The sequence below is a fragment of the Lagenorhynchus albirostris genome, chromosome 12 (genome assembly GCF_949774975.1).
Source record: "Lagenorhynchus albirostris chromosome 12, mLagAlb1.1, whole genome shotgun sequence".
Lineage (NCBI taxonomy): Eukaryota > Metazoa > Chordata > Mammalia > Artiodactyla > Delphinidae > Lagenorhynchus > Lagenorhynchus albirostris.
In genome coordinates, this window is record NC_083106.1 from 7,666,365 (window position 1) to 7,690,485 (window position 24,121).

General features: G+C 52.5%; 1 protein-coding gene across 1 annotated transcript in view; it reads right to left on the bottom strand.

Annotated features, from left to right (window-relative positions):
* Positions 1-24,121, bottom strand: part of IGF2R (insulin like growth factor 2 receptor) — a 109,443-nt gene that overhangs the window by 45,807 nt on the left and 39,515 nt on the right. The window contains exons 7-21 of the mRNA XM_060168376.1: positions 22,944-23,049; positions 20,292-20,454; positions 19,955-20,129; positions 19,016-19,119; positions 13,554-13,718; positions 10,989-11,129; positions 9,738-9,878; positions 8,534-8,671; positions 7,806-7,953; positions 7,129-7,306; positions 6,342-6,457; positions 5,730-5,898; positions 4,014-4,193; positions 1,608-1,709; positions 356-457 (exon numbers count right to left, since the gene is read on the bottom strand). Of these exons, the coding sequence (XP_060024359.1) occupies positions 356-457; positions 1,608-1,709; positions 4,014-4,193; positions 5,730-5,898; positions 6,342-6,457; positions 7,129-7,306; positions 7,806-7,953; positions 8,534-8,671; positions 9,738-9,878; positions 10,989-11,129; positions 13,554-13,718; positions 19,016-19,119; positions 19,955-20,129; positions 20,292-20,454; positions 22,944-23,049 (2,128 nt within the window). The remainder of the gene's footprint in view (positions 1-355; positions 458-1,607; positions 1,710-4,013; positions 4,194-5,729; positions 5,899-6,341; positions 6,458-7,128; positions 7,307-7,805; positions 7,954-8,533; positions 8,672-9,737; positions 9,879-10,988; positions 11,130-13,553; positions 13,719-19,015; positions 19,120-19,954; positions 20,130-20,291; positions 20,455-22,943; positions 23,050-24,121) is intronic.

A 24,121-nucleotide genomic window follows, 5' to 3' on the forward strand; every position in this document is an offset into this window, starting at 1 on the left:
AAAACCCAGGCTGCTGGGCCCCACCCACAAGACACTGCACCTCCTGCAAGCTCCCAGGCGATGCCCACGCTGCTGGCCTGGGACCACCACTCCAGACGCATGGCCACGGGTTAGGAATAGCCTGTTTTCTAAAGAATGACACCCTCACATCTGCAGCATAACAGGATGGGGCGACGGTTTCACCTCATTTCCCCGTCAATCTGGGTTTTCTCATCTCCTCCTGGGTAAAAGCTGCCATCACAGGGCCCTGGGCAATTCCTGAGGGCACCTGCCTCCCCTGCAGCCAGCTGCAGGTGACTTCCACGCATCCTCCCATCCTTTCAAGGCAAATCGGAAATCACCACACAAGCCTTACCACAAAAGTCTTCCCGATGCCCGAGACCACATATCCTTGGGAACTGTTTAGTGGGTTCAGATCAAACACATACCCACTGTTGGGGTCCCTGATGGAGCAGGCCTGCAGGAACAAAAGAGGCAAAGAGGCACACTCAAACCTGGTCCATGAGAACATGGCAAAGACAGAGCAGCTCCAAAGCCTGCCCCGTGTGGACTGCACTGACGCTAAACCCCGTCCGAGAAGCAGCCCTGGGAGAGCTCACGGCCCCTTCCAATACTGCATCTGAAGCGCTCCATGTGGGACACCAGCTCAGAGACGCTGACCTCATCTGAGCTCCTAAGACTGCTTCACTTACCTGAACGAGACCGCTGCTGACCCCCAAAGAAAGGGAGGAACCGTAGAAGACCCACAAATAATTACCCGTCTCTTCCCCTCTTCTAGAAGGGATAACGAGCCCCCCTTCTCCCACCGCCTCGTGTCTTTTTTCCACCCCACCCGCCATATGCAGAGAATGGAGCAGTGGCCGCACCCTCAGAAAACACCGGCGGGCCAGGGTGGCGTGCCCCGCCCCGACACCCACCCTCCCTGGGTCCCACAAGCCCGGGGCCCTGCGCCGGGAACATTCATCTGGGTGAGCCTGGGCTCTGCTGCCTGATGGAGCCCTGAAAAGGGAGGGAGGGAGGGAGGGAAATCTGTCCCATCATAAAGAAAAACACCCCGTGCTGTGAACACAAGGTGCACCCCTGGGAGGGCAGAGAACACATCTCAGAGCAGCTGGCTGCCACGCTCTGCAGGCAGGGGTTCACCGAGGGCAGGAGCGCGTGCCAAGGCCAAAGAGCGGCGTGAGCCCGGCGCTGCAGCAGGCGTGGGGCTGAAACAGGGATGCGGCTGGAAGCAGAGCATTAAAACCTTAAACATCACGTTAAACCACACGGGCTGTGTCCAACAGACGATGGGGCACGTTTTAGGCATGGTCGTGCTATTTAAGCACCCATCTCTGTGGTGACGGACAGCCCAGAGCCACCGCCACACTGAAGGGACAACAATGTAGAGAGAAAGGAAGGAACCCAAAGGAAAGCTGGAGGCCCTGGTTCTCATCCCAGGACTGGGAGCCGGGGCTGAGGGAGAGGCTCGCGGGATGACTTCCAGATGCCTGCTGTCGAGGCGGAGGAAAGGCAGATGCTGTAAGGGATTAAGAAGCACAAGGGGAGGGGTGCAGAGCCGGGACACCCGGGTGGGAATGGCCAGAGGCCCGGGACCGCACCCGTACCTGGTCTGTGTCTGTCGTTACTTGGACAGGACAGGCAGCCTCCGTGTTCCACAGGAAGCTGACCACACACTCCCAGCTGAGAGAAAATATGGGATGGGTGTTCTGAAAGGACAAATCCGGGATAAAAGTCAGTATGAGAAAATGGGACGTGCTCTAACCAAAAGAATACGTGCCTGATAAAAAGAGCTAAAATCTATGACTATCATGGGACAGTGCTAGGCTAGGTGCTGCACGTGACGTATCTAATTGTAACTCAGTGTCCTCAGCATTCCTACTGAGGAGATGTTCTCTCTTACACTCGGATGCTGGGAAATTCACCTAAGGTCACGCCAGGAGTCAGTGGTAGAACTGGGATCCAAACCTGAGTCCACTCCACGCTTCTGAAAACCGTTCTACACCCAGGTGCGGAACAAGAGGCAGAGCCCAAGGGGCCGGTGCACGTGATCACAACCACGCAAGCGCAGATGCAGGCGAGACTGACCTATGGGGCGCGGGATCGGCACGGGGCGGGGGAATGGACCGGGAAGGGGCACACGGAGGCTCCCGGGCTCTGTCTGCAGCCGTGGGTCTAGTTAGACGGGTGTGCTCATCCCGCGGTGAGTCGCTGACCATCTGGGCACTTTCCTGGGCGTGTTTTCAATAACAAGTGTGATGAGCGTTCCTCACCTGAGCCTCAGGACAACCTCTACCCGCCCCCTGTGTACAGATGAGCAAATGGAGGCACCGAGGAGGGGAGACGCCCGCCCAGACACACAGGTGAAGGGGATGCTAGGCTGCCCCGCGCGCCTCACCCACCGAGCGCCCTCTGATCTGAAGTCCCCACGCTCTCAGCCGCAGCATCACCAACAGTGAACTAAACACACACCCATCCATCCCTCTGCCTCACCAAGCAGCTCTGGAAAGTCCTGGGACTGCGGAACTCCCCGGGACATGACCCTCATTCAGTGTTTCCTGGGCCCATGAAATGCGCCCCCCCCCCCGCAGCACTGCTGAGGGATACAGTTAACAGCGTGCAATCGCTCTGAAAACTGAACAGCACCGTCCCAATAGGATGTCACAGGAAAGCTGAAAAAACAAGGGTCCGAGAGAACTGCCTGGAACTGTCCACTATCTCTGTGGCAACGAGACACCAGAGAGAGGAAGCGGAGCGGGATGAGGCCCAGGGAGGGGACGCCCGGACGTGCCCAGCAGGAGGCGAGGGCCGGGCTGGGCAGCCAGCATTCCTTCCTGGGACGGAGAGCAGAACTCGGGAAGCCGACTCTGGCTTATCAGAGTGTGTGTTTACAGCTCAGTTATGCGACACTTTCCTTGCACAACTCAGGCTGTGCTCAGCCAGCTAACATTTTCCTTCCCTTATCAGAGTGACCTTAAGCTCTAGAGACATTATCTCTTGGGAAAACCTCGTGTGCTGGCAAAGGACAGAGAAAACTTGGCGTCTGCAGGACGCCTAGTATGTAAGTGACTGAGGCCCCCTGCCTGCGGAGAGGAGTGGACACACCAGGCCGGGTTCTTGTCTACGAAGTGAGAGGACGCTGTAGCAGACCCTTAAAAAGTGGAACCAGCCCTTGGAAATAATCTGTTTGATAATAAACATGAGCTCTTTATTATTCCCACTCAGTTTCATCTAAGAGTTTGGCAATTATTCAAAAACACACGTGACCCAGGTATAAATGTAAAGCTCCAGGTTAAAAAAAAAATTAAGTTTAGAATAACAGAGTTCTGGAAATGGACACCAGTGATGCGTGCCCAGCACTGTAAACGTACTTAATGCCACTCAACTGTACATCTAAAAATAGCTGAAATAGTAAATCTTATGTTATACACCTTCCGCCTCATTGTTTTTAAAAAACCAATGGGGACTATTCCCAATGACCCCGGGGCATTTTTATTTGGAGTTTTCTCTTCTGTTCTGCCCTGGCCAAAGAACTCGGGCCCAAATGCAATCTCCATCACCTCCTCCATTTCCCAGCCTTGATTTTTCATTCCTGCTTTTCTGACGTATTACACACACCTCCCTCCGTGTTCACCCACTGGCCTGAGCTGCACCCAGCCTCAGTCTCCTCTATGAAGTCTGCTGTTTGGACTGAACCGTCTCTAAGACCTATTCTGCAGCCGTGATCCTCAGATCACCAACTCACAGGGACTAACAGGCAGGGCGGCATCTGTACCACTCAGAGAAAGAACTCAAGTCTACAGAAGACCATACGGTGTACGTCACAAACCAGCAGTAAGAGATCAGGCTTAAAGTTGAGAAGGGAGAGCCACACAAGCACCATCACCGTGCTCCTTGCCTCCTTGAGTTTGTATCACATGCTGGCCTGAAGCAGAATTAAGATCAACCTTTGTCCCTGTGAAGAGACACCCAAAGCAGCCAAGGTCATGGGTGACAAGCAGCGCCTTCCTTACCAGGCTGCCCCTGGAACAGACGAGGTGGATCCTGGTGGTGTAGGTGGTCCGTCTCCCATCGCTGGTGGTACAGGCTGAGCCATTCACATACTCCAGGAGGAGGCTGCCACTGTCCTCCACCATGGGGCCCGTCTTCGCCATCCCCAAGTTGCTGATGGAGACGATTTCAGAAAATGAACCCTGCAAACATGCGTGTCCGTTATGTTTCCTTCTGAAGAGAAAACAACTGATTTCCTCATTACTAACACAGTGGATTCTCATTATTCACAGTAGTTGTGTTCTACAAACTCGCTACCAATGCTGAATTAGTGAATACTGAACCACCGTTCGTACACAGAGGGGAAACACAGTCAGTCAGCCCTCGATATCCACAGGCTCTACCTCTGCAGGTTCAAACAACTTCAGATCGAAAATATTCAGGGGAAAGAAATTCCAGGAAAAACAAAACTTAAATCTGCCACCAGCATCTACTAACGTAGCATTTACACTGTGTTAAGTATTATAAGTAACCTAGAGGGAACTCAAAAGTGAAGCTGTGTGTAGGTGCAAATACTGCGACACTGTATATAAAGGTCTTGGGCATCCTTAGCTGTTGGTATCTGCCGAGATCCTGGAACCAATCCTCACCCCACGCACCAAAAGGGACGACTGGAGGTACCTATATGTACACTCATGTCACACAGACTGTGATCCTGAATACTCAAGATCCTGGTAGATTCTATTTTCTTTATTTTACAAAAGAGAAAACGAGGTTCAGACATGCTAAGTGACTTATCCAACCAAGGCCACCCCACTAACGGGCATCAGAGGAAGGACTCAAACCCCGCCCACCCGGCCAGGAGCTTCTGACACCGCACTGCCCAACCCCCGTGTCTCCACCCTCTGGCCGTCTGGGTAGAAGAGCTGAGACGAGAACGCAGAGCCACGTCAGGCCCCTCTGTGCATGTCCACGGAAGACTGTGAAAGCACCCGGTACTGATTTGGAGTTACAAATAAACATGAGCAAGTAGACAACTTCGCAGATACAGAATCTGAGAATAACGAGGACTGACTGCCCTTTGAGGCCGCTGCTCCGACAAAGAGCACGCGCGCGTATGTACACGTGTACACACCACGGGGTGCTCACTCTGAACCACCAGAGAGCGCTCGCCAGCTTCCCTTAAAACACCTCCAAGCTGCCGTGTAACAGAAGCCAGGCAAGTACATTCCCGACATGCTATTTTTAAAGAAGCACACATACATCTTTATTTTAAGATGCACCGTGTGCACGGAGCCCAGGGAAACATACCAGAGCTCCAGCAGTAACTGCATTCCATCGGATGACAAAGTGCAGCTCGCACCCTGGCGAGAGCTAACGCTTGGATCTAGTTCATCCACAGCAACTCTACCGAGCAGGTGGCCCCCTAATTAGTCCCGAAGTAAGAGCTTTGGGAAGCAAAAACTATGCTTTACAGATGTCTGCTGCTCACGCAGAGACACTTCCTCTGCCGAGTACTGTGAGCACAGGAGGTCCCCGACGCCCAGGCTTTTTTAAATTTTAAATCTGAACAATGACTCGAATAGGATCACATCTGTAGGGGGCAGGGGCGTTCACCCCGAGGCCCTCTCCCACTCAGAGGGCTTCTCGTCAGCAGCCAGGCCTGCTTAGATCTGAAAGTCCCGGAACAGGCCCCTCCACCACCAAGTCCTGGGCTCAGGAGGGGACGGCAGACTCACTTGGTCGTTTTGGTACTTCATCTGGCAAGCGGCCGCGTACCGATCGCAGCCCGGCACTGGGTTCAGAGGTCGACACACGTTTATGTAGTACTTCCTCCACGTGCTGTGTGCCCCGGCATTGTCCAGGGCATACCAGTTTCCTCCATGACCAACCTCGGATTTTGCTAGCCTGAAATTTCAAAGGGAAATGCATGCTTTTCAAGCTGACAGATTTCGGTCCTACGATTCGCTTCTAAGCAGTTAGAGAAATACTGAAGGAAACGTGCCCCGCCCACCAAACTACCAAAGCCGGCACACCTGTGTTCTCGAACTCACTAAATGCGGCCCCCGGCACACCTGGAACTGGCCCCGCACCTCTGCACCGACAGGCATGGCTTTAAATGATGCAGTGAAGACTGAGGTTTTGCTGGGCGAAGACTGGTTGATCTCGCACAGGCTACAGGACCATTAGCAGAATTCCTTCTGCTTAAAGCTCCCACCTCGGTCCTGCACCTAGAGCTAACCTGATTCCCTACCATCGGCTGAGTTACATGCTCACCAGCAGGGTCTAATCGACCTCAGTCAGCGCTATCTGGACTGGGGCCCGGCCAAGGGCAGGCTGACATGCCTCACCTAGAGAGGTCATACTGCTCCATCGTGGAGGGGTCAGTCACCACACACTCCAGGGGCTCCGCCGGGCAGGCGTAACTGCTGTACCACCGGAAGTTGTAGGTAGAGTTATCTTCTTCCTAATCTCAGGACAAGGACAGACATGGGAGGGGTGGCAGAAAAGAGTAATCATTACACAAAGCCAGCATTTCTAAAAAGACGGGGCACTTTTTTCTAAATAAAAACCACAGGAAAGTTAATTTACTTTGCCCATCCCTCTCATTTTATTAAAAGGAAGATTGCCCAGCAATAAATTAAGATGGAAATCTATCCTCTGTTAAACGGGAATAAGGGATGGTTTTGATGCTTTTGTGTGTTTTGTACACAAAACCAACAGTGTCACGGGCTGTGACTGAGGTGTACAGCCCACTGAAGCAACAGCTCAGAAAATGAATACTGCCCGTGTCCTCTGGCAAATCTAAAAGGATTAATTAAAATCATAGGAGATGACGATTTGCCCAGGAAACCAGACTAAAAATAGCTCTCCTTCTAAATAAAGGTCCCAGGACAGGCTCCTGTGTAAGTCCTGAGGAGCCAGACAGCTTGATGGTTTATCCTCAGGGACCATCCCAGCTCCTACGTCACCTGCAACAGAATCTTGTCTCGCTCCAGAGAAGTCACAAGCCCTGTCTTGACCACTTTTTTCTCTTCCCCTGCCTTTACAAGACTGACGTTCTCTCCCTCCTTGCCTGTCGCTCTGCAGACACACACACGGGCACACACATGTGCACACACACAGCACAATTCCTACCTGATATTCAGGGAAACCCACTCCGGCGTCTCGATCACAGAGGAAGGTGAGCAGCGTGGCTCTTGGCGTGTGCCTTTCATTGTTGTAGGGCGTGCCATCTTTGTAATTCAGCTGGATCATCCCGTCATAATACGAAAGCTTAGCGTTACTGCGTCCCAAGTTCCAAGACTTCCCACCACTAAAACAAATAAACAAACGTTTCTCAGGAAAGATACCAAGACCAGAAGCTCTGTGATGCTGCGATGCTGAAGGAAGCGCCGGGGACAGCGTAGGGGGTGGCAGTGCCGGGACGGCGGTTAGGACCTCAGCACAGCGGCGGTGCGAGGGCAATCCCACCCCACACCAGACCCAAATCCACGCTCAGCGCGGCTGGGTTAAGGCACAACTCCCTGGACTAACACACTGAAGGGAGAAGCGTGTACATAAACCCATCCAACAACTGCGAAGTCCCGACTACACAGAAGGGAGGCGCTGCACGAATCCACTCCTGTCCTGCTCCTTCCCTGGGAAACGAAAGCTCCCAGCAGCATCCTCTAGTTTTCAGTCCAGGTCTTCCCAGAGTTTTAACACTCATCATAAAGCAAAGAGGTCAGCAGACAACACACCTACTCCAGAATAAAACACCTGTGAGCACAAGATACCTAACGAAAGACCGGGAACTGGGAACAGTGACTTGCCTTTTTGACACCTGACAGGCTCCCGAGTCCGGCTGGCAGGAGCCCACGGACACCGCACCACACACATTGATGTAAAACTCGTACTTCTCCGTCTCAACTTTGTAGGCACCATTCTTCTTTGTGAGAGGCGACAAGTCAAAAGAAAACCCTAAAAAGGAATCAAGACCATCCCAGGTCAGTGAGACCAGAGCGAAGCAGAGCCCCCTCAGCTCCCGGCCTCCAGGAGAAGCTCGCGGCCGGGCCTGCCCGACGGCTGGGACGGGAGCTACCAGGACCGCCATCACCAACACTCTCCCCTTGGAGACGGGTCCCCCATCACCACGCCCCTTCTGCTGCATTCACCGAAGACCCGAGTCAGAGCCCAGAACTCCTGGGTGAATAAACAACCAGTGTGTTCAAAGCAGGACGACCAACGGCCGTGAAAAGTCAACGGTGCTGGGTTTCCTGGCCAGAAATTCATGCGAAAAGCCTTTTCAAACATGATTTACTTCCTGTGCTCCTCAGGTTTTGCGATCAGCAAACCTACCTCGACTTTGAATATGACAGGTTTTTCATTATCTCAGATAAGCCTGAAACACCAGATTTTCAGAGTTTTGGTCAAACAGTATTAATATAATTCTAACACAGAATATCTCTGAAACACTCACAGAAAATGTTAAGAACAAAACAAAAACAAGCTAATAAGCAGGTGCAGGAGAGCCTGCCCCACACGGCGCTCGGACACACACCTGCCTGGGAGTCGAAGACGGTGCAGTTGTCCCCCTCGGTCCTGGACAGCACGCAGGCCGCCGCTGTGTACCACTCAAACTCGTAGAAGCAACCGTTCGCCGCAAAAGTTCTCAGCACTGGGGCACTTTCTAAATCACCTGCCGAAGGAGAAGAAGGACCCATCACTGATCCGGTCTCAAAAAGCTTCCCTTGTTCTAAATACACTCCTACAAATGCCGATCTGACGCCCCTAGAGTGGTCAAACCTTCGGAGACAGAAAGGACAAGGCTGGGGGCCAGGGCTGGGGGGGAGTCCGTGTTTAATGGGGACAGAGCTTCAGTTTGGGAGGACGAGAAAGTTCTGGAGATGGATGGTGGTGTAAACATACTTAAGGTACAATGTAAATGTAAGGTGCTTAACTGCCACTGAACTGTGCACTCAAAAATGATTAAAATGGTGAACTGCATGTTACATGTATTTTATCACAATTCCTTTAAAATGATCAATCTTATATTATGTATATTTTACCATTTTTAAAAATTAAAAAAAACTGTCCTGGTCCTTGAACTTATCCCACAGCTGGGAATTTATCCAAAGGAAATTTTCCAACAAGAGGTAGAGAGGATATGTCACAGCACAATCACCAACACTGGAAACATGCTATTAACCCAACAATAGGGAAAATGCTTAAAAATAGTAAAACCAAGCCATTAGCAACAAGGAAGCCCCTAAAAATTATAAACACAACTGTGAAACATAAAAGAGTCTTCACAAAATACTATGTTGTGAGGAACATAAAAATGTGCGGATCTATATAGACCTTGACCCTGAAAAACAAGGTGCATTGTGTGTATCGACGCTGAGATCACAGACAGTGTTTTCAAGCACTTGTGATGTGATGCTCCCCCTTTGGAGGAAGTGGAGCGGCCTCCACATCAGCCTGCACCAGGCCTCAGGAAGAGGAAGCCGTGCCAGGAGCGTAGCTCATCTGGAAAGCTGCAGCACAACCCCCCTGGACACCATATGGTTTCTTCATCGCTGCGCTGGGGCTGGCGGGGGGGATCGAGTCCAATGGACCAACACTAATGCTTCTGGAGCCTTGGTGCTCGGCCCGAGCCCGCTCTGCCTCGGCACCCAGGCAGGGGCCGGCGGCAAACCGAAAACTAAAGAATGCGGCTGCCGCTGGGGAAGCCCACGAAGGTGCCACGCGTTTGCAACGTGTACCTGGCTTGCACACGAGTGTTATATTTGTGCTTATTTTCGTGTCGCCACACTCATCGCCATCTGAGTAAGAGAGCTGAATGTGTCCTTTCTCTCTTGTGGGAGAAGAAAGAAATTTGCCCAGATTTTTACTTCCGTCCTTATCTGGAAAAGAGAAAAGAAAAGGGAAAAAAACAGAAGACGTGATTAAAAATGAGAATGACACAGACGAAGAGGTACCAAAAATGAGCCGAGACCCCGCAGGCGTTCGCAGGGTCAGTGGGTTTCTCTCGAGTGACAGGTTTGGCGGGGCAGTGGCAGCCACACTGAGGACCCCAAGGGCACCTTCAGGCTTAGGAGGAAAGTACGAGAGTGAATAAACAACGTCCTCTGAGGGCACAAGAGGCAGAAAGGCAAGAACGCACGTTACACCATCCCGGAAAATAACACTGTTCCCCCATTTGTGGGGCCCTCAGCTCTCCTGAGACACAAGGTCTGTCGAAACCGAGGGGGCAGCATTTGTCCCATGACCGAAGCAGAAACTAATTAAACCTGTGCAGCCAGCCAAAAAACGTGACCTTTTAATTCTTGGTTCAGTTGACTTTTACTGAAGGTCTGCCTCAAGTCCTTCTTAAACAAAGGCAGGGACATGGCTGGACCTGCTTTTAAAAGACACACCACCAATTCTGAATCCTGGGATAATTCCTAAAATCCAACCTGGGTTCACAATCCCTTATCTAATGCTTGTAACACCAATTACTCCCGCTGTCTGTCATTTTCCAGGTGAGTCTTAAGTGACAAACAACTAATATGCTATAAACACTTACATCCAATCGAGAAGTCGCAACCAACACAGTTACAGCAAAAGGAACCCAAGGGGTCCAGTGCTCTCACACGAGGCTACGGGAGTCCACTGGCCTGAAGCCGTAACACTTCAACAACTCCAGGCAGAAAGGTTGTTAAAAATCAAAATCAGTTCTACACGAGCACTGGCAATGCTCCTCCACAGGTGACGGAGCAGAAAGATAACCAAGTTCCCCCCAGCCGCTTCCTCCTGTTTCCAGTGAGCCCACCTCAGAAGGCTTCAGCCAACTTCAAGATACCCGAATGCGCCAGTTCCCTACATTTGAGTCATTAAACTCTTTTCTTCACCATCCTTCATACGCTGAACGCAGAGAAAGGAGGCTGAGATAAACCACAGGAAGAACTTCTAATTCACTCCAACCCGGATGCAGCCGGGCTCCGCGTTACCTACAGGCACAGGGCACCACTCACCCACAGCGCACACGGCCGCGTCCTCGGGGCAGCCCCTCGCCCGGCCCTTCTGCAAGACCCTGTGGCAGATGTTAATGAAGAAATGCTTCTTTTCTGGTTCCCTCTGGCTGCCATCCACGGCTTCCCAATTCTGTTCCAGTTCTGTAACCAAAAAAAAAAAAAAGTCTTCCAGCCAAAGGCAGTGATTATTTCTCTGTGAGTCACACCATAAATGGTGATTAAGCGGAAGGTAAAGGCCTGCAGCTCACCAGGCCTGTGGTTGCTAGACGCCAGGCACTCACGTTTCTGGACCCGGCAGGCTGAGGGCACACAAACTCAGCGAGAATCTCAAGCCTGTCTTGAAGGTGACAGAAACAAGCCAGCCCCGAACAGCTCCTCAGAAGAGGAGGCTTAAGGGGGGGTGGGGGGGGCCGCCAGAGGATTAAACAGCAAAATTCTCCCCAGCCCCACAGTCTGAAATCAGAAACTGAAAAGCAAAGCCAGACGCCAGCCTGGACTTGAGATGCCACTGGTGACGCATCTGCCTCCAGACCACAGATAAGGCAGACCTGGCCCAGGGCTTCGTGCTCCGTGCCCCCGGAAGATAAACAAGATACGTGGGCCCTTAATTCAAAGGGTTCATGACTCAGTCATGCATGAACAGAAGACAATCCGTGGAAGGCAGAAGGAGCACAGGCTGAGAGCAGACAGCAAGTCAAAGGCGGACCATCCCCAGACAGCCCCCAAAGGCATCACTGGAACCGTGTGGGAAGGACACACAGATAGTGAGGATGCTCCTTCTGCGGACTGGAGACGGGGGTTTAAAAGGAAAATCCCGCGTCAGTGGTAACACAGTCGCTACACACCGGTGTCAATAACCGGGAAGGACTCACGGCCGACCACGACAAACACTGTCCTGAAAGCTTTGGCTGGGCTGGGGAGGGCTGCAGGGCTTCAGGCAGGACGACTTCTTTAAACTATCAGAGAAGGATGTGAGCTCTCACCTCACAGCTTCCTTAGATATCTGGGTGCAAACGCTACACAAATAACCCGGGTCCCAGAGAACCGGAGAGGTGGCCCAAGTCAGCTGAGTACGAACGCATCTCTGCAACCTCGCAGATCCTAGGATCTGAAACCACCACTCAGTTTACTGTAAGAAAACTGGGGGGCGGGAGTGTAACTTGCTCAAGTAAACACAGCTGGATGCGGGGCCTCAAACCCATGTCTGAGCAGAGGTGAGAGCTCTTCCCACTTGGCAGACAGAAATCCAGCCTCTTGACCAAGGCACAGACTGTAACCACGGCACCAGCCCCAGGGATCAAAGGTGCTGAACCAGGAAAGCACCGAGACGGTTATTCCCCCCGGGCAATTCGCTGCCCGACAGCATCTATAGCGGGGCTCTGTGTTCAAAGGAGAGCGTTCCAGCACCCCACGAAGGAGGAATTCTCCTTCTAATATGATACTTTCCCAAGCAGCTGGGACTCTGAACACGCGAGTAATTGTTCCAATAGTAGCTGGTGACTATGGCTTCAGGCCGGTCTCCCTGTCTTGTGCACTATTCCGCTTTACAGAGGCAACTTGCTTCTATCTATGCCCAATTCCAGGGCTGCTAAAAGGGTGAAACTAGAAATCCCCACCTAGATCTGGTTATCCCTGTGGGGTGACCCCACGCTTATTGCTCGGTCTTCTGTGCCCCCTGCTAAATTCCAAGGCCCGAGGGGGCAGGGGTCGTGCTCGCCAGGTTTGCTGCCGTATCCCCAGCACCTCGTCCAGCCCCCGCCAGCAACAAACACTCCGCAAGCCTTGGTTCACAGGACAAATACATTAACCTCGATGGGTCGTCACCATGAGCCAGTCCCTGTGACAGGTCCCACATCCCGCCTCCTTTCAGCCTCACAAAAGAATCTGAGGTTGGTCAGGGAATGCAAATCCTGATTTAGAGACAGGAAAGAGGCAGTGAGACGGGGCTGGGGAGACGACACACACTTGTCACCCCAGGTGTGCAACCCTCTGGGCCTCACAGTCTCTGTGTTAAGTGGGAACACTGCCTGCTTGAAGACTGCTGTAAGAGCTTAAACTCTTTTTAATTGAGCTATGACTGACACACGACACTGCATCGGTTTTAGGTGTACGGTACGAGGCGATGTATGTATATTCTGCACAACGACTGCCTCAGTAAGTGCAGTTAACGACCATCCCCACACAGAGGTACCAATTTTCGTGGGGATTTTGACAACTTTTAAGATTTACCCTCTTAGCAACAAAAGTTTAAAAAAAGAACTTTTTTTTTCTAATCACAAAGCACAGGGCCTGGCACACAGAAGGCACTTGGCCGTTTCTACTGAACTACGATAAGATGAGCCCAAGATATTCCAAGTAGAAAACGGTAACGCCAACCTCAAGTTCAGATATCTCACCTCCTGATTCAGTGTCATTTCTGATAATTCATACTGCTCCGTGAGGAGCGGGGAAAGGCCACGATACAGTTAGCTGACAAGGAAAACTGTAACAGCATTTCCAAACGTGCTCGCGGGAAAGAGGCGAGAGAACGTGCGCAAGCACACACGGAGCGGGCGGTGGGCCTACCTGAGTGCCGGGCCAGGGCCGACAGGTCAAAGCGCTGCTTCCCGTCAGAGACGCCGCAGAGCAGGGCCTCCTTCTCGTCCACGCAGGCGTACTTCGTGTCCCACGTGAAGAAGTAGGAGCAGTCCACCTCCCCGGTGAACACGGGAGCCCCTCTCCCGTTGTTACCTGTGCCGCATCAAAAGGAAGAAAGCACCCATGATGTGACCAAAACCCAGGAACGTCCCAGGAGCAGAGATCGCAAACAGGACACCCGTAGCAGCTGTGCAGGCAAACAAGTTCCGGGCTCAAACCCCAGAGATCAGAGTGGCTTTACTGCGTTTCACACGACCTAAACCCTGCAGGGCAGGCCTGTGTCCCTTTCATCTTGGTGGGATGGTCTCAAGAGGACAGAAGCCTGTTTTCAGCGGGGTGTGAGCCCCAGGCAGCGGTCAGTCTCTGACAGGCTCATAAACACCAAGCCAGAACAGGGAGTCACCGAAAGGGGGGCAGAGATCAGGGCTCCAGTTCCAGAGGAGTGCCACTGGCTTAGTGATGTGCGTGTGAGCAGGACACGCTCCCCAGGACTCGCCCCTAAAATGAGCCTGGAACAGGGGTAAGGTCTGCAGCCGCTCCCAACCGAAGGGTGCTGAGGTTTAGTAACCTCGCCCCGAGAGGGGCCGGCATCCTGGATCCTGGGGAGTCTGGCATGCGTGGGTCTCTAACGCCCCACTCCAATCAGCCCGAGGGAGCCCCACGGGGTTCTCAACCGTGAGCCCTCCCGGCTCAGCTCCGCTCTGCAAGCCAGGCCTTCATGTGCCGCCCCCGCCCACGCAGCGTGGGCTTCAGCAAACTCTGCTGACTCTTCCCGTGCCAGCAATTCCATCCCCTCGCCTTTCCGAGCTAGCGCACTGCTGCCACGACGGCCCGTTTTCCACCCCTTGAAGGTTTAATAACCCTCCTCTGGACCTCCTACATGATTTACCTTTCCTGAGGTTTAGGGCCCTGAAGTGCACAATGTTCTAACGGAAATAATATTCTGTACCAAGGGCGAATGCTGTTTCGACTGCAACTTCTATTGAATCTTTAATATTATAAACATCCTAATTATAACACCAGCGACAGCGGCTAAGGCACACGGAGCACAAGCTGAGGCAGGCGCCGTGCGGAGCTCTGAGCCCTCCACAGGGGCTGGATGCAGAGAACAGGCTCTGTGTTAGGTACTTCACATACATTCGCGTATCTCAACCGTGAAATCCTACGACACAGGGACGACCTTAGTCCCGTTTTGCAGATTTAGGGGGGACTCAATAATTCGCCTGTGGCTTCGTAGCTAGAGGGCAGAGGAGCCAGAAATCAAACCCAGACGGTCTGGCCCCGGAGCCAGACTCATAACCGCAAGGCAAGACTTCCCTGCGCTACTGTGTGTCTTTGGTTTGTTGGGGTTTTTTTTTAGTAAGTCCTCTAAGCCATTCTCTTTTAAGAACCAGCAGCGCTCCCAACCTCCCTTCCGACAGCACCCGCTCTAGCTGGGGGTCCGCCGTGCCCTCCACCGAGGGAGCAGTGAAGCTGCTTCGCCTCTTTCCCACATGCTCCCCACCCGTCTGCCCCTTCAAGGTTTACATACAGTTTAGTCCCACTGGATTGGTATTTCACCGTTCAGAAAAGATCTGTGTTTCCTGAAAACTTGATGCACTCACAGTGTTTTCCTTTTACCAGATAAGTTTACAGACGATTAAATGATACTATGAATGGTTCCAGGGTCCATTCCTACTCAGGAGCTAGATTTGCATCTGAAACTTACTAATGATCTGCTAGGAGAGCCCATTTTAAATAAAATTTAAATAACCACTGGCATGCACCCGACCTGCATTCTTATTTAATTCCTCCAAGAATTTGAGGAGAATAGTAAAGGAAGACTCCCCACTACCAAACCACGCTGTTTATTTAAACACAATGGCCTTGCCATCAGGACCGCTAAGCCCTACGGTCTCCACCAGCAGGATGAGGATGACTTTCTGTAATCTCTCCATCCATCTCATCCCTGAAAGTTTCCTGGCTCTCCAGGCTCCAGCACATCCCCCACACACCCTTTACGTGGCCTGGCGGTACGTGGATCCTGCACCAGCTGAAGGCAAAAAGTGGACCCTCCCGGTGAAACCCAGCTCTGGCCTGAGCAGCAGGCGGCTGCCCCATCCCCCCACCGCTCTGGGACAGAAACCCGTGCTGCCTGCTCACCAAACCGGTTTATCTTTCCCTCTAGGCCCACGGCTAAACTGCACTTCCCGCCTCACTGCCTCTGAGGTTGGGCCATGCCTCTTAGTTCTGGTCCATTAAGAAAACAACTGCTGTTCCCATTCTGCAGAGTCCTTGGAAGCCATGCCCACAGACAGCAGCAACACGAGGTGGAAAATGCAAAGGTCCCCACACGACCACGTGGAGCACAGCCCCCTAAGGCCTGAATGGAATTAAAGAAAATAAGTCTTCAGCGTGATCATGAGTCACCTGAATCTGGACAGTTTTTACTGGCCTATGCTAACACACCGCACTCCTCCCCCCAAAACGGTCTAATGTCCTTATGTGACGGGATCACCAATAATCAGGTATCACATTACATCAAACTAGATATAAGTTATTGAAACAAATAGTAAAAAATATATATTATGGACAAAAAAATAAACTTATGCACCTCTGTGTCTTGAAATGCATGAAACCCTAGATTCAGAAGCATAAATAATTCCTGTAAACCACATTTCATAATATTCCATAGCCAATCAACACCCAATTCAACATGCAAAAATACATTATTACCAATAAACACAGAATCCACCAAGGGGTTTTCTCTAAAAACTCTAAATTTAAATTCAAACAAGGTAATAATGGAATGGTTTTAGCGTACACAGAGCATAGTACCTACAGTTGGCTCCAAATCACAGAGCTAGGAGGAGTCTTAAATATTTCATAATCCAGCTCCAGCCTGAGAGGAGGCTCAAAACACCTAAAGTCTCTGGATCTGGTCTCCGTGTCACGATCACAATGACATGAGTCTTCAGGATTAAGGCACTGCCATTAGTTTTGTCAGGTCTGATAATGGCACTGAGGTTACGTGAAGGGACGTCCTTTCCTGCAGTCTGGGTGGAGTGTTACGATCCACTGGTGACGTGACAGAGCATATAAACGTGAGGCAAGTTTGGTGAAACATTAACAGCTGTTAAGCCTGAGTGGTGGGTGTGCAGGTTTTCACTATAATGTACTTTCTACTTATATATTCGAAAACGTGTATGACAAAAAAGAATACAGGAAAAACAAATGGCCTCTCCTATTTGTTTCCCGCCTCAGCCCCCTTGGGCTCTAGCTTCCTGGCACGACTCCTGGATGTCCATCCCTCTTCCCTGGGAGCCCCTGACCACGGGCCCTTCTCAACATCCTCCTCGTCTGCTGGGATCTTTCTGGATCATTATTCCATCCTCCCAACATGCCCAAATGAGATCAGCGCATTCCCAAAGATCGCGGCCAAATCATTTATAAAAAGTGCGGGCAGAACAGGGCCAAAGGAGGTAGCGACAGGACAGAGGGAGCCTCGGCCCACACAAGTTGCCCACCGCAGAGCAGCCCAGCAGCAGAGGAGTCTGGGAGACCCGGGCAGCCCGAGTGCCTGAGGGTCTGGGGACTTGGGATACGAAGGAGGCTGCGTTTCCCAAGGGCCTGGACACAGAGTAGAAGGGGTGGACTTCGGAGAGGGTCTCCTACGAGCCTGGAAGAGGTGAGGATGACGGAAGAAAGATGGAGAATCTGGGGAAGGCAGGGCGGGCATTCAGACCAAAGGGAGATGGATCCAAAGGCCACGTCCAAGCCAGATGCATGGCCACCCCTGCTTAGTCCCTTCACGCCAGCTCCTCTGCAGGACACACAAGCTTTTCACAACGTTGCTCCACCCCCTTCTTTAGCCATGGCTTGGACACCCAGCTCTGACCTGCTCACGGCTACCCAAATTCCCGCCTCTGCATGAGCTGTTTGTTCCTCCTGCCACAAAGACCAGCCCCCATGGCCCGGCTTCTGCGCCCAGCTTGCCCCTAACTGTCCTGCAGGGCTCCCTCACCCAGCACCTCCTCTTAACTGCCTCGGTCCTCGGGGGCAGCCAGACCCCAGACCCCTGACCTCAGGGCCTCCCTCTGGATAAAGGTCCAGGTGACAGACCTTGCCAGGCACCCGCAGCCTGCCCGCGTCCCCTGCACTACGTCATCACCGTCCTCATCTCTCTCTCTGCTGCTGGTGTGTAAATGCCCGGGGAGCTCTCAGCCATCACGGCATCCCTAGGCTTCGCAGGGTCTGAGCAAACAGGTACTAATATAACGTGTTCAACGCATTAACTGAGAACATGCCTCCAACGTAAGCTCAGAGCGCACGTGGCAGGGGTAGGGGGCTGACAGGCGACAGTGGGCTGAGAACAACGGTGACGATGGCCAGCGGCGCCAGGAGTCAAGGGGTGTCCTGCTGTGAGGTCTCCCTCCTGCTTCAGCCCAGGTGATTCTCTGCCGACTCTCCGGGCGGGTTACCAGCGCTCGGCGGTGGTCACCACCCCTCCTGCCTGCCTCTACCACCAGACCTGCTTCTGGAGCACGGCTCCCGTCACGCACAGCTGCCTCCCCCAGGCCCCGCAGTGAGTCACGAAAGAACCTGCCCCGTGACCACATGGTTAAGAGCTCTACCATAGAAACACACAAAACAAACAGTGAGGGGCCAGGAGACCCTCAGGGGTGGGGCGGCCGTGCGAGACTGTGCCGGCTGTGCGGACGGGGCCAGGCCCAGGCGGCTCCCAGACCGGAGCTCTGTGCAGGGGCTCAGCCGGCTTGCGGGGCACCTGGGGTCACGGCTTGGGGGTCCACTGATTGGACGGCTCTCTCAAGATGGTGGAATCCCATCACCTCTCAAGAGATGCAAACTGTGTTCAAAATCTCTGAGATACGGACGGCAGTGCGGCTCTGTGAAATGCCAGTGCCACTGTGACGTCAAGGTAGCTTCTCCGAGTCACTCAGAAAAACCAAACATTCCACTTAAAGTTGCCCTGGGGTCTCTCGAGATCCCCAAATCCCACCTCTACAGCAGGGCCACCATTTGCAAAAAGGGTCACCTAGAAATTCAGTTCCTAAAAAAAGAGTTGTTTAGTGACAAGCCATCAGAAGGTGGTTGAGTAAACCCAGACTGCCGGCTTTGAGCGCACTCCGGGAGAGCCAGCATTCAGGACAGAGAGGCTTTCCCAGCGAGCCTGACGCTGGGCCCAGTCCCCACACAAACAGAAAACGGAAACGAGACGTGTGTGTCAGGCGTCGGCAGGGCGGGGTGGGGTACTCCTACCCGCTACGACAGAGGGGGCCTCAAAGGGGCCACGTCCGCAGGAGGACGTCTGAGCACCCCACTCAGCGCTCCACGTTTCCACGGAGCCCGCCCACCCGCGCAGGGACGCGGCTGACCCAGGGCGCACTCACCCGCCGTCTGATTGCACGCGAAGTTGATGACGCTCATCCGCTGGAAGCCGGAGCTGCACGTGTCGCCCCCGAAATATACCAAGGTGAGGTCTCCGTCTGAGTACCTAGGTTTTTGCAATACACACACGCACGTGTTTGGTAGAACCAAGAAAGAAACTTGAATCCTTAAACATTTCTACAGTGAGCCTTCGCATACCATCCACAGAGCAGCAGTGACACAAAACAGCGAGCCCTCTCGCAGGCTGGGGAAGAACCGTCTACAGGAGATGAGTTCCAAATGGACGGGCTTCTCGTCCTCTTACTTCAAAGTAATAACTGGCTGGGAAAAGGCACTGAAGGTTTTGCTAGGACCATGAGGCCTCTTCTGCTCTCATTTTCGGATTTGGTACAAGATAAGTAAAGCCCAAGAAGACACAGCTTTTCCAGCAGCTGCCATGAAGTCTGACCTGAGGGATCCTGGTCCCTCAGGTCAGAGAAACTACATTCTGATAAAGCTTTTGTGAAGGTAGCTACCGAGGTAAGGGTCACGAGATTTGTGATGAATGCGTTTTCCTAGTTGTTCAATGCTTGCGTGTGATGCCAATGGTGTTTCAGATTCTCAAACCACCAGAGAAAAATCAAAACTCCTCGGAAACGTAAATTGTAACATACAAAAGCCATATCAACTAATGAAATAGCTTTCCTACAGTACGGTTCCCTGCAAACAACAGATTATAAAGCGAACCACATTAACAGAAGCATTCTTACTGTAAAGCCAGGAAAAGCATCCACTGGTCAGGGACAAACGGCACCTGCCTGACTCATGCAGGAAAATCATGCCAGCTTAACTGATTTCCCTGTGCTCTGCGGAAGGTGGAAGGAGGAGGAAGGCGGGGGAGTATGTTACGTTCCACAGGAACACGCGCGATGCACCGGAAGTTACGTGGAGGCCGTACGTACCGAAGGGTTTGGCCCTGGAGCTTCCCTGCCACTTTGACTTGAGTGGAATCTGACTTCTTCACTTGGCAAACTGCAGCATCCTTCTTGTCACAGATGTGTGCTTCAGTTCCTCCACAGACATTCAAATAAAAAACATATTCCTCCCCCTCTGCGGTATAGTACGAGGAGTTTGAAGCTAAGGAAAAGGGAATAAACAAGAAGAGGCTCTGTTACGCACACAGGTGTGGGTGGCAAAGTGACAGCATCAAACTCGAAACGCCCACCCCAGGGCAGGGGGAGCTCGGCCCCTGGGCTCTCATTTCCTCTCCCACTTCCCGGCCCCCAGGCACCCACTCACCTCCGAGCTGGCTGAGCGGCTGGAGGTCAATGGCGACGTCGTGCTGCTCGCTGCTCAGAGAGCAGTTCCCACTTTCCAGGTAATCCCTGTGGCAGGCGTACTCAGTGATCCACTCGATTTCAAAGCGGCAGTGGGATTTCGCCGTGAGCTTGGGAAGGGTGCCCTATCATGGACGGGGTGAAAGGAATCAAATTAATTCTTTTCATGAAGCTTAAATGCAGATGTTTCTGTGCTGCTGAAAAGCCAAAGGTATGTTACTGGGGTTTGACATTTTTCTGTTCTTTTGTCTGCCTTACAACGACTGCATTTCCTTGAAACCCTTCCAGTCCCTTCCAGAGTCACGCGCAAGCGTCAGCCTGTGAGCCCGCCCTGAACGCGGTATCACCCACCCACCACGCCCCTGGCAAGCAGTCATGACGTGTGAAGGGCCTGTGGTCCGTGCACTCCTTTCAATCACAGGTGCCGCTGAGCCTGTGCCAGATGGACCCCCCCGCCCCTGCCCGCTGGGTGGACATCACTGAGCCTGCATGCATCTGGGGAGATGGTCCCTAACCCCTTTCCACGGGAACGTCCATGGCTCTAGGGCACACTTCACCTGTATTCACATCTGTTCCTGCCCCTGGGTGAAGCCAGGGTATCGCCCACCACACACCCGGCTTCTGGGAAGGATGCCACGAAGTCACTGTTCACCGGGGGGCGGTGTAATCTTTCTAACCTTCCCTGGGAGAAACGTCTCCCTGGCCTTAGCATCAGGAGTAGCTGTGCTGATTCCAGGCCCCTCACTCTGCAAGCGTCTACTAAGCACCTGCTACATGCCAGGCACGGGACTAAGTGCCGGGTTTCCCGTCACATGATTAGTGAGGTGCGGAGCTGCAGTCCAGCCCCGGCTACTGACTCAGAATCTACGCATTAAGCCCTTGGCTCAGAGCAGTCAGACATACATACAGCGATGTGGACCAAGTGCTGAGTGAGAGAAGCTGGACACCACGTGCTGTGCGACTCCACTTGTGTGGGATGTCAGGAAAGGCGAGACAGAAAGGTGGTCCCCAGCTGCCGGGGCTGGGGGAGCAGGGGAGTGATGGCAACTGGGCAGCAGGCTTCTCTGGGGTAATGGAAAAGTTCTAACACAGACCGTGGCGCTGACTGTGCGATTTTGTTAGTACACTACTAACCGTTAAATTGTACTTAAAACAGGTGTATTTTTATAGTACATAAATTCAATAAAACTCTTTTAAAAAGATCTGTGTGGCAAGGTGAATGTTTACTCAAGTTCCGGCTCCTAGAAGCATTCAATGAGCCAGTGGAAATTCTTCAGTAAACCTTCAAGTATTAAGGGGTCCAAGCCCACGTCACCCAAGTTCTACCCAGGGAACAGTCAGGCTGGAAACAGAACCCTCAGCTCCACTGATAGCCCACCAGCCCAATGGCCTCACATCCCATGGAGAACAGAGGGGAACTCTGTTGTGAAATGATTTCTCACTGAATGCAGCACAAGTAAGAAAGGGAAACACTGAAACCACTGCCAGCTTAGAACATCTCATCAGGCTCAAAAGATTTTGATTCACATCTGTAGGATGGATAGTATAAATAAACAGTCCTCAATATCACGTTCAGGACTAACGCTGATTACTGGTCAGTCAGGTCTCCGCTGAGCGGACATCACGCGACCGTAGAAGTCTGGGGACAACGAATGGAAAGCTGGCTGGACTGCACTTCTGTCTCCATACACGCCCCCCTACACACACACACACACACACACACACACACACACACAGCCAGAAACCAGAGCAAATTCCACGTTTGTTTGGGGGGAGGGGAGGACATTCTTTGGCAAAAGAATTCAGTTCCTCCTACTTCATTCTACAAGGAGAAGGCAGAAATAAATTGGAGGAAAGCCCTACCCTTCCTTCCTCCCTGGGGATGTCTCCCCTCATCTGCACGGCATCTGCAAAGACACTTAAGCAGCAGTGGACCGGTGAGACACCACTGGGCACGGGGCCCAAGGACACCCCAGACGCAGGCCCTACCCTCAAGGAGTTTACAACCGCACTCGAACTGAGTAAACAGCCAGAGGACAGGGTGGTCAACTGCCCGGGAGAGTGTGGGGGGGCAGGGCGGAGGCGGGTAGGCGACGGGGTGACACGCTCCACTCTGAGTTGGCAGGAACCTCCCCCCTTCTGGCTCTAATTCTCCTACACTGGTACCCACCCCCGGAACCTCAGCCGCTGGCCCGAGCCATTTCTGCCAGGTCTACACACCATCTGTACTACTCCCTTCTCACCATGTTTCTATAAACCAATTAGCTATTTTTACTGTGCCTCATCCGAAGCACTAACAGACGTGAAATCACAGGTTTAAGGATGATATGTACGGTCTTTTCAAATATTCATTCCAACCAGCATCGCTCTACAATTTTTTAAAATCTGTCTATGAACCACTTAATACCGCACTCGACCCTTGAACAAAACACCGTTCTCTTAGCACAGACACCCCCCGGGTCGCTGAGAAACAGCAAACAGCAAGCCGAGCACGTGCGTCCGAGTCAGTCCTGGGAAGCGTGGCTGCCGCCTCCACGGAGGCATCTGTCCTGCACCAGCCCCACCCTGACTTGTGCTCACGCCACTGGGGCGTCCTCTCAGACAAGCCACTCACCTCTCTGCGCTCTGACGGGCAGACAAACGTGATAGTCACTGCCGGGCTGTGACCCTCACAGAAGTCTGGGTGAACTGCCCCTTCTTTCACATAACTCAGGACAAGCCTGGAGGATACACGTCGAGAAAAGAGGGTTAGGGTTACGAAAGTACAAATTACATTCCAAGTAGTCTGCTGCCCTGAGCCGTCAGCTCAAGCTTCTGTTCTCCCTTTCCCCGTGCGTGCAGAAAGGGAGAACAGAAGCTTACACTGTGAAAGAAGCCACAGTACGAAGTCAGTTAAATTTATTTCCGTTTGGGGAAAAAAAAATTTTTTTTAAGTAAACTTCAATGAGTGCTTTAAAAAAATAAGTAGAACAACCAACATATAAACTTAAATACTAAGAAAAGCTGTTTGAGTACAACAAAAAAGATTATAAACAATCTAACAAAACAAAACAAACACCGCCCGGCCGGCCAATTGCATTTCAGCCGCAAGGCTACACAACCACTTCTTCTCTAAACAACCACTTCTCCGTGCAAGCGGAAGATCTTTTTTCTTTAAGCCTGAAGACAGCCCAGCGTGCTGGCAACACGGCCTCCCGCGGCCAGGCAGAGCCTGGAACCGCCCATGGGGGTGCTGGCCTAGCTGCGGGTTGTGGCCACAGTTCCCGGTGCACCGGCCACAGGACCACCGAAAACAGATGACCTTCCTTTCCTCTGAATACACGCTCAGGCTTTCGCTCGACGCCCACGCTTTCCGAATTCGTCTCTAGCCCTCCCAGTAGGGAAAGACACCCATTTATCACTTAGGACGGTGCGACAGGCTGAACTGTGTCCCCGCAAACTTCGTATGTTGAAGCCCTAACCCCCAGGACCTCAGGATGTGACCGTATTTGGAAACAGGGCCTTGGAAGAGGTGATTAAGTTGAGTTCGCTGCTGTGGGCCCTAATCAGACAGTATGGGTGTCCTTATAAGGAGAGGAGATCAGGACACAGACACACAGAGGAGAGGCTGTGAGGGGACGCAGGAGGTGGCTGTCTACGAGCCGAGAGGAAAGGTCTCAGAAGGACCCGCTGACAGCTCGGCCTCCGGAACCGAGAGGAAACAAACTTCTGCTGCTGGAGCTGCACAGTCTGCGGCACCGCCGTGGCCGCTCTGGCAAACGAACTCAGACGCACGTACAGGAACCTCCCAGA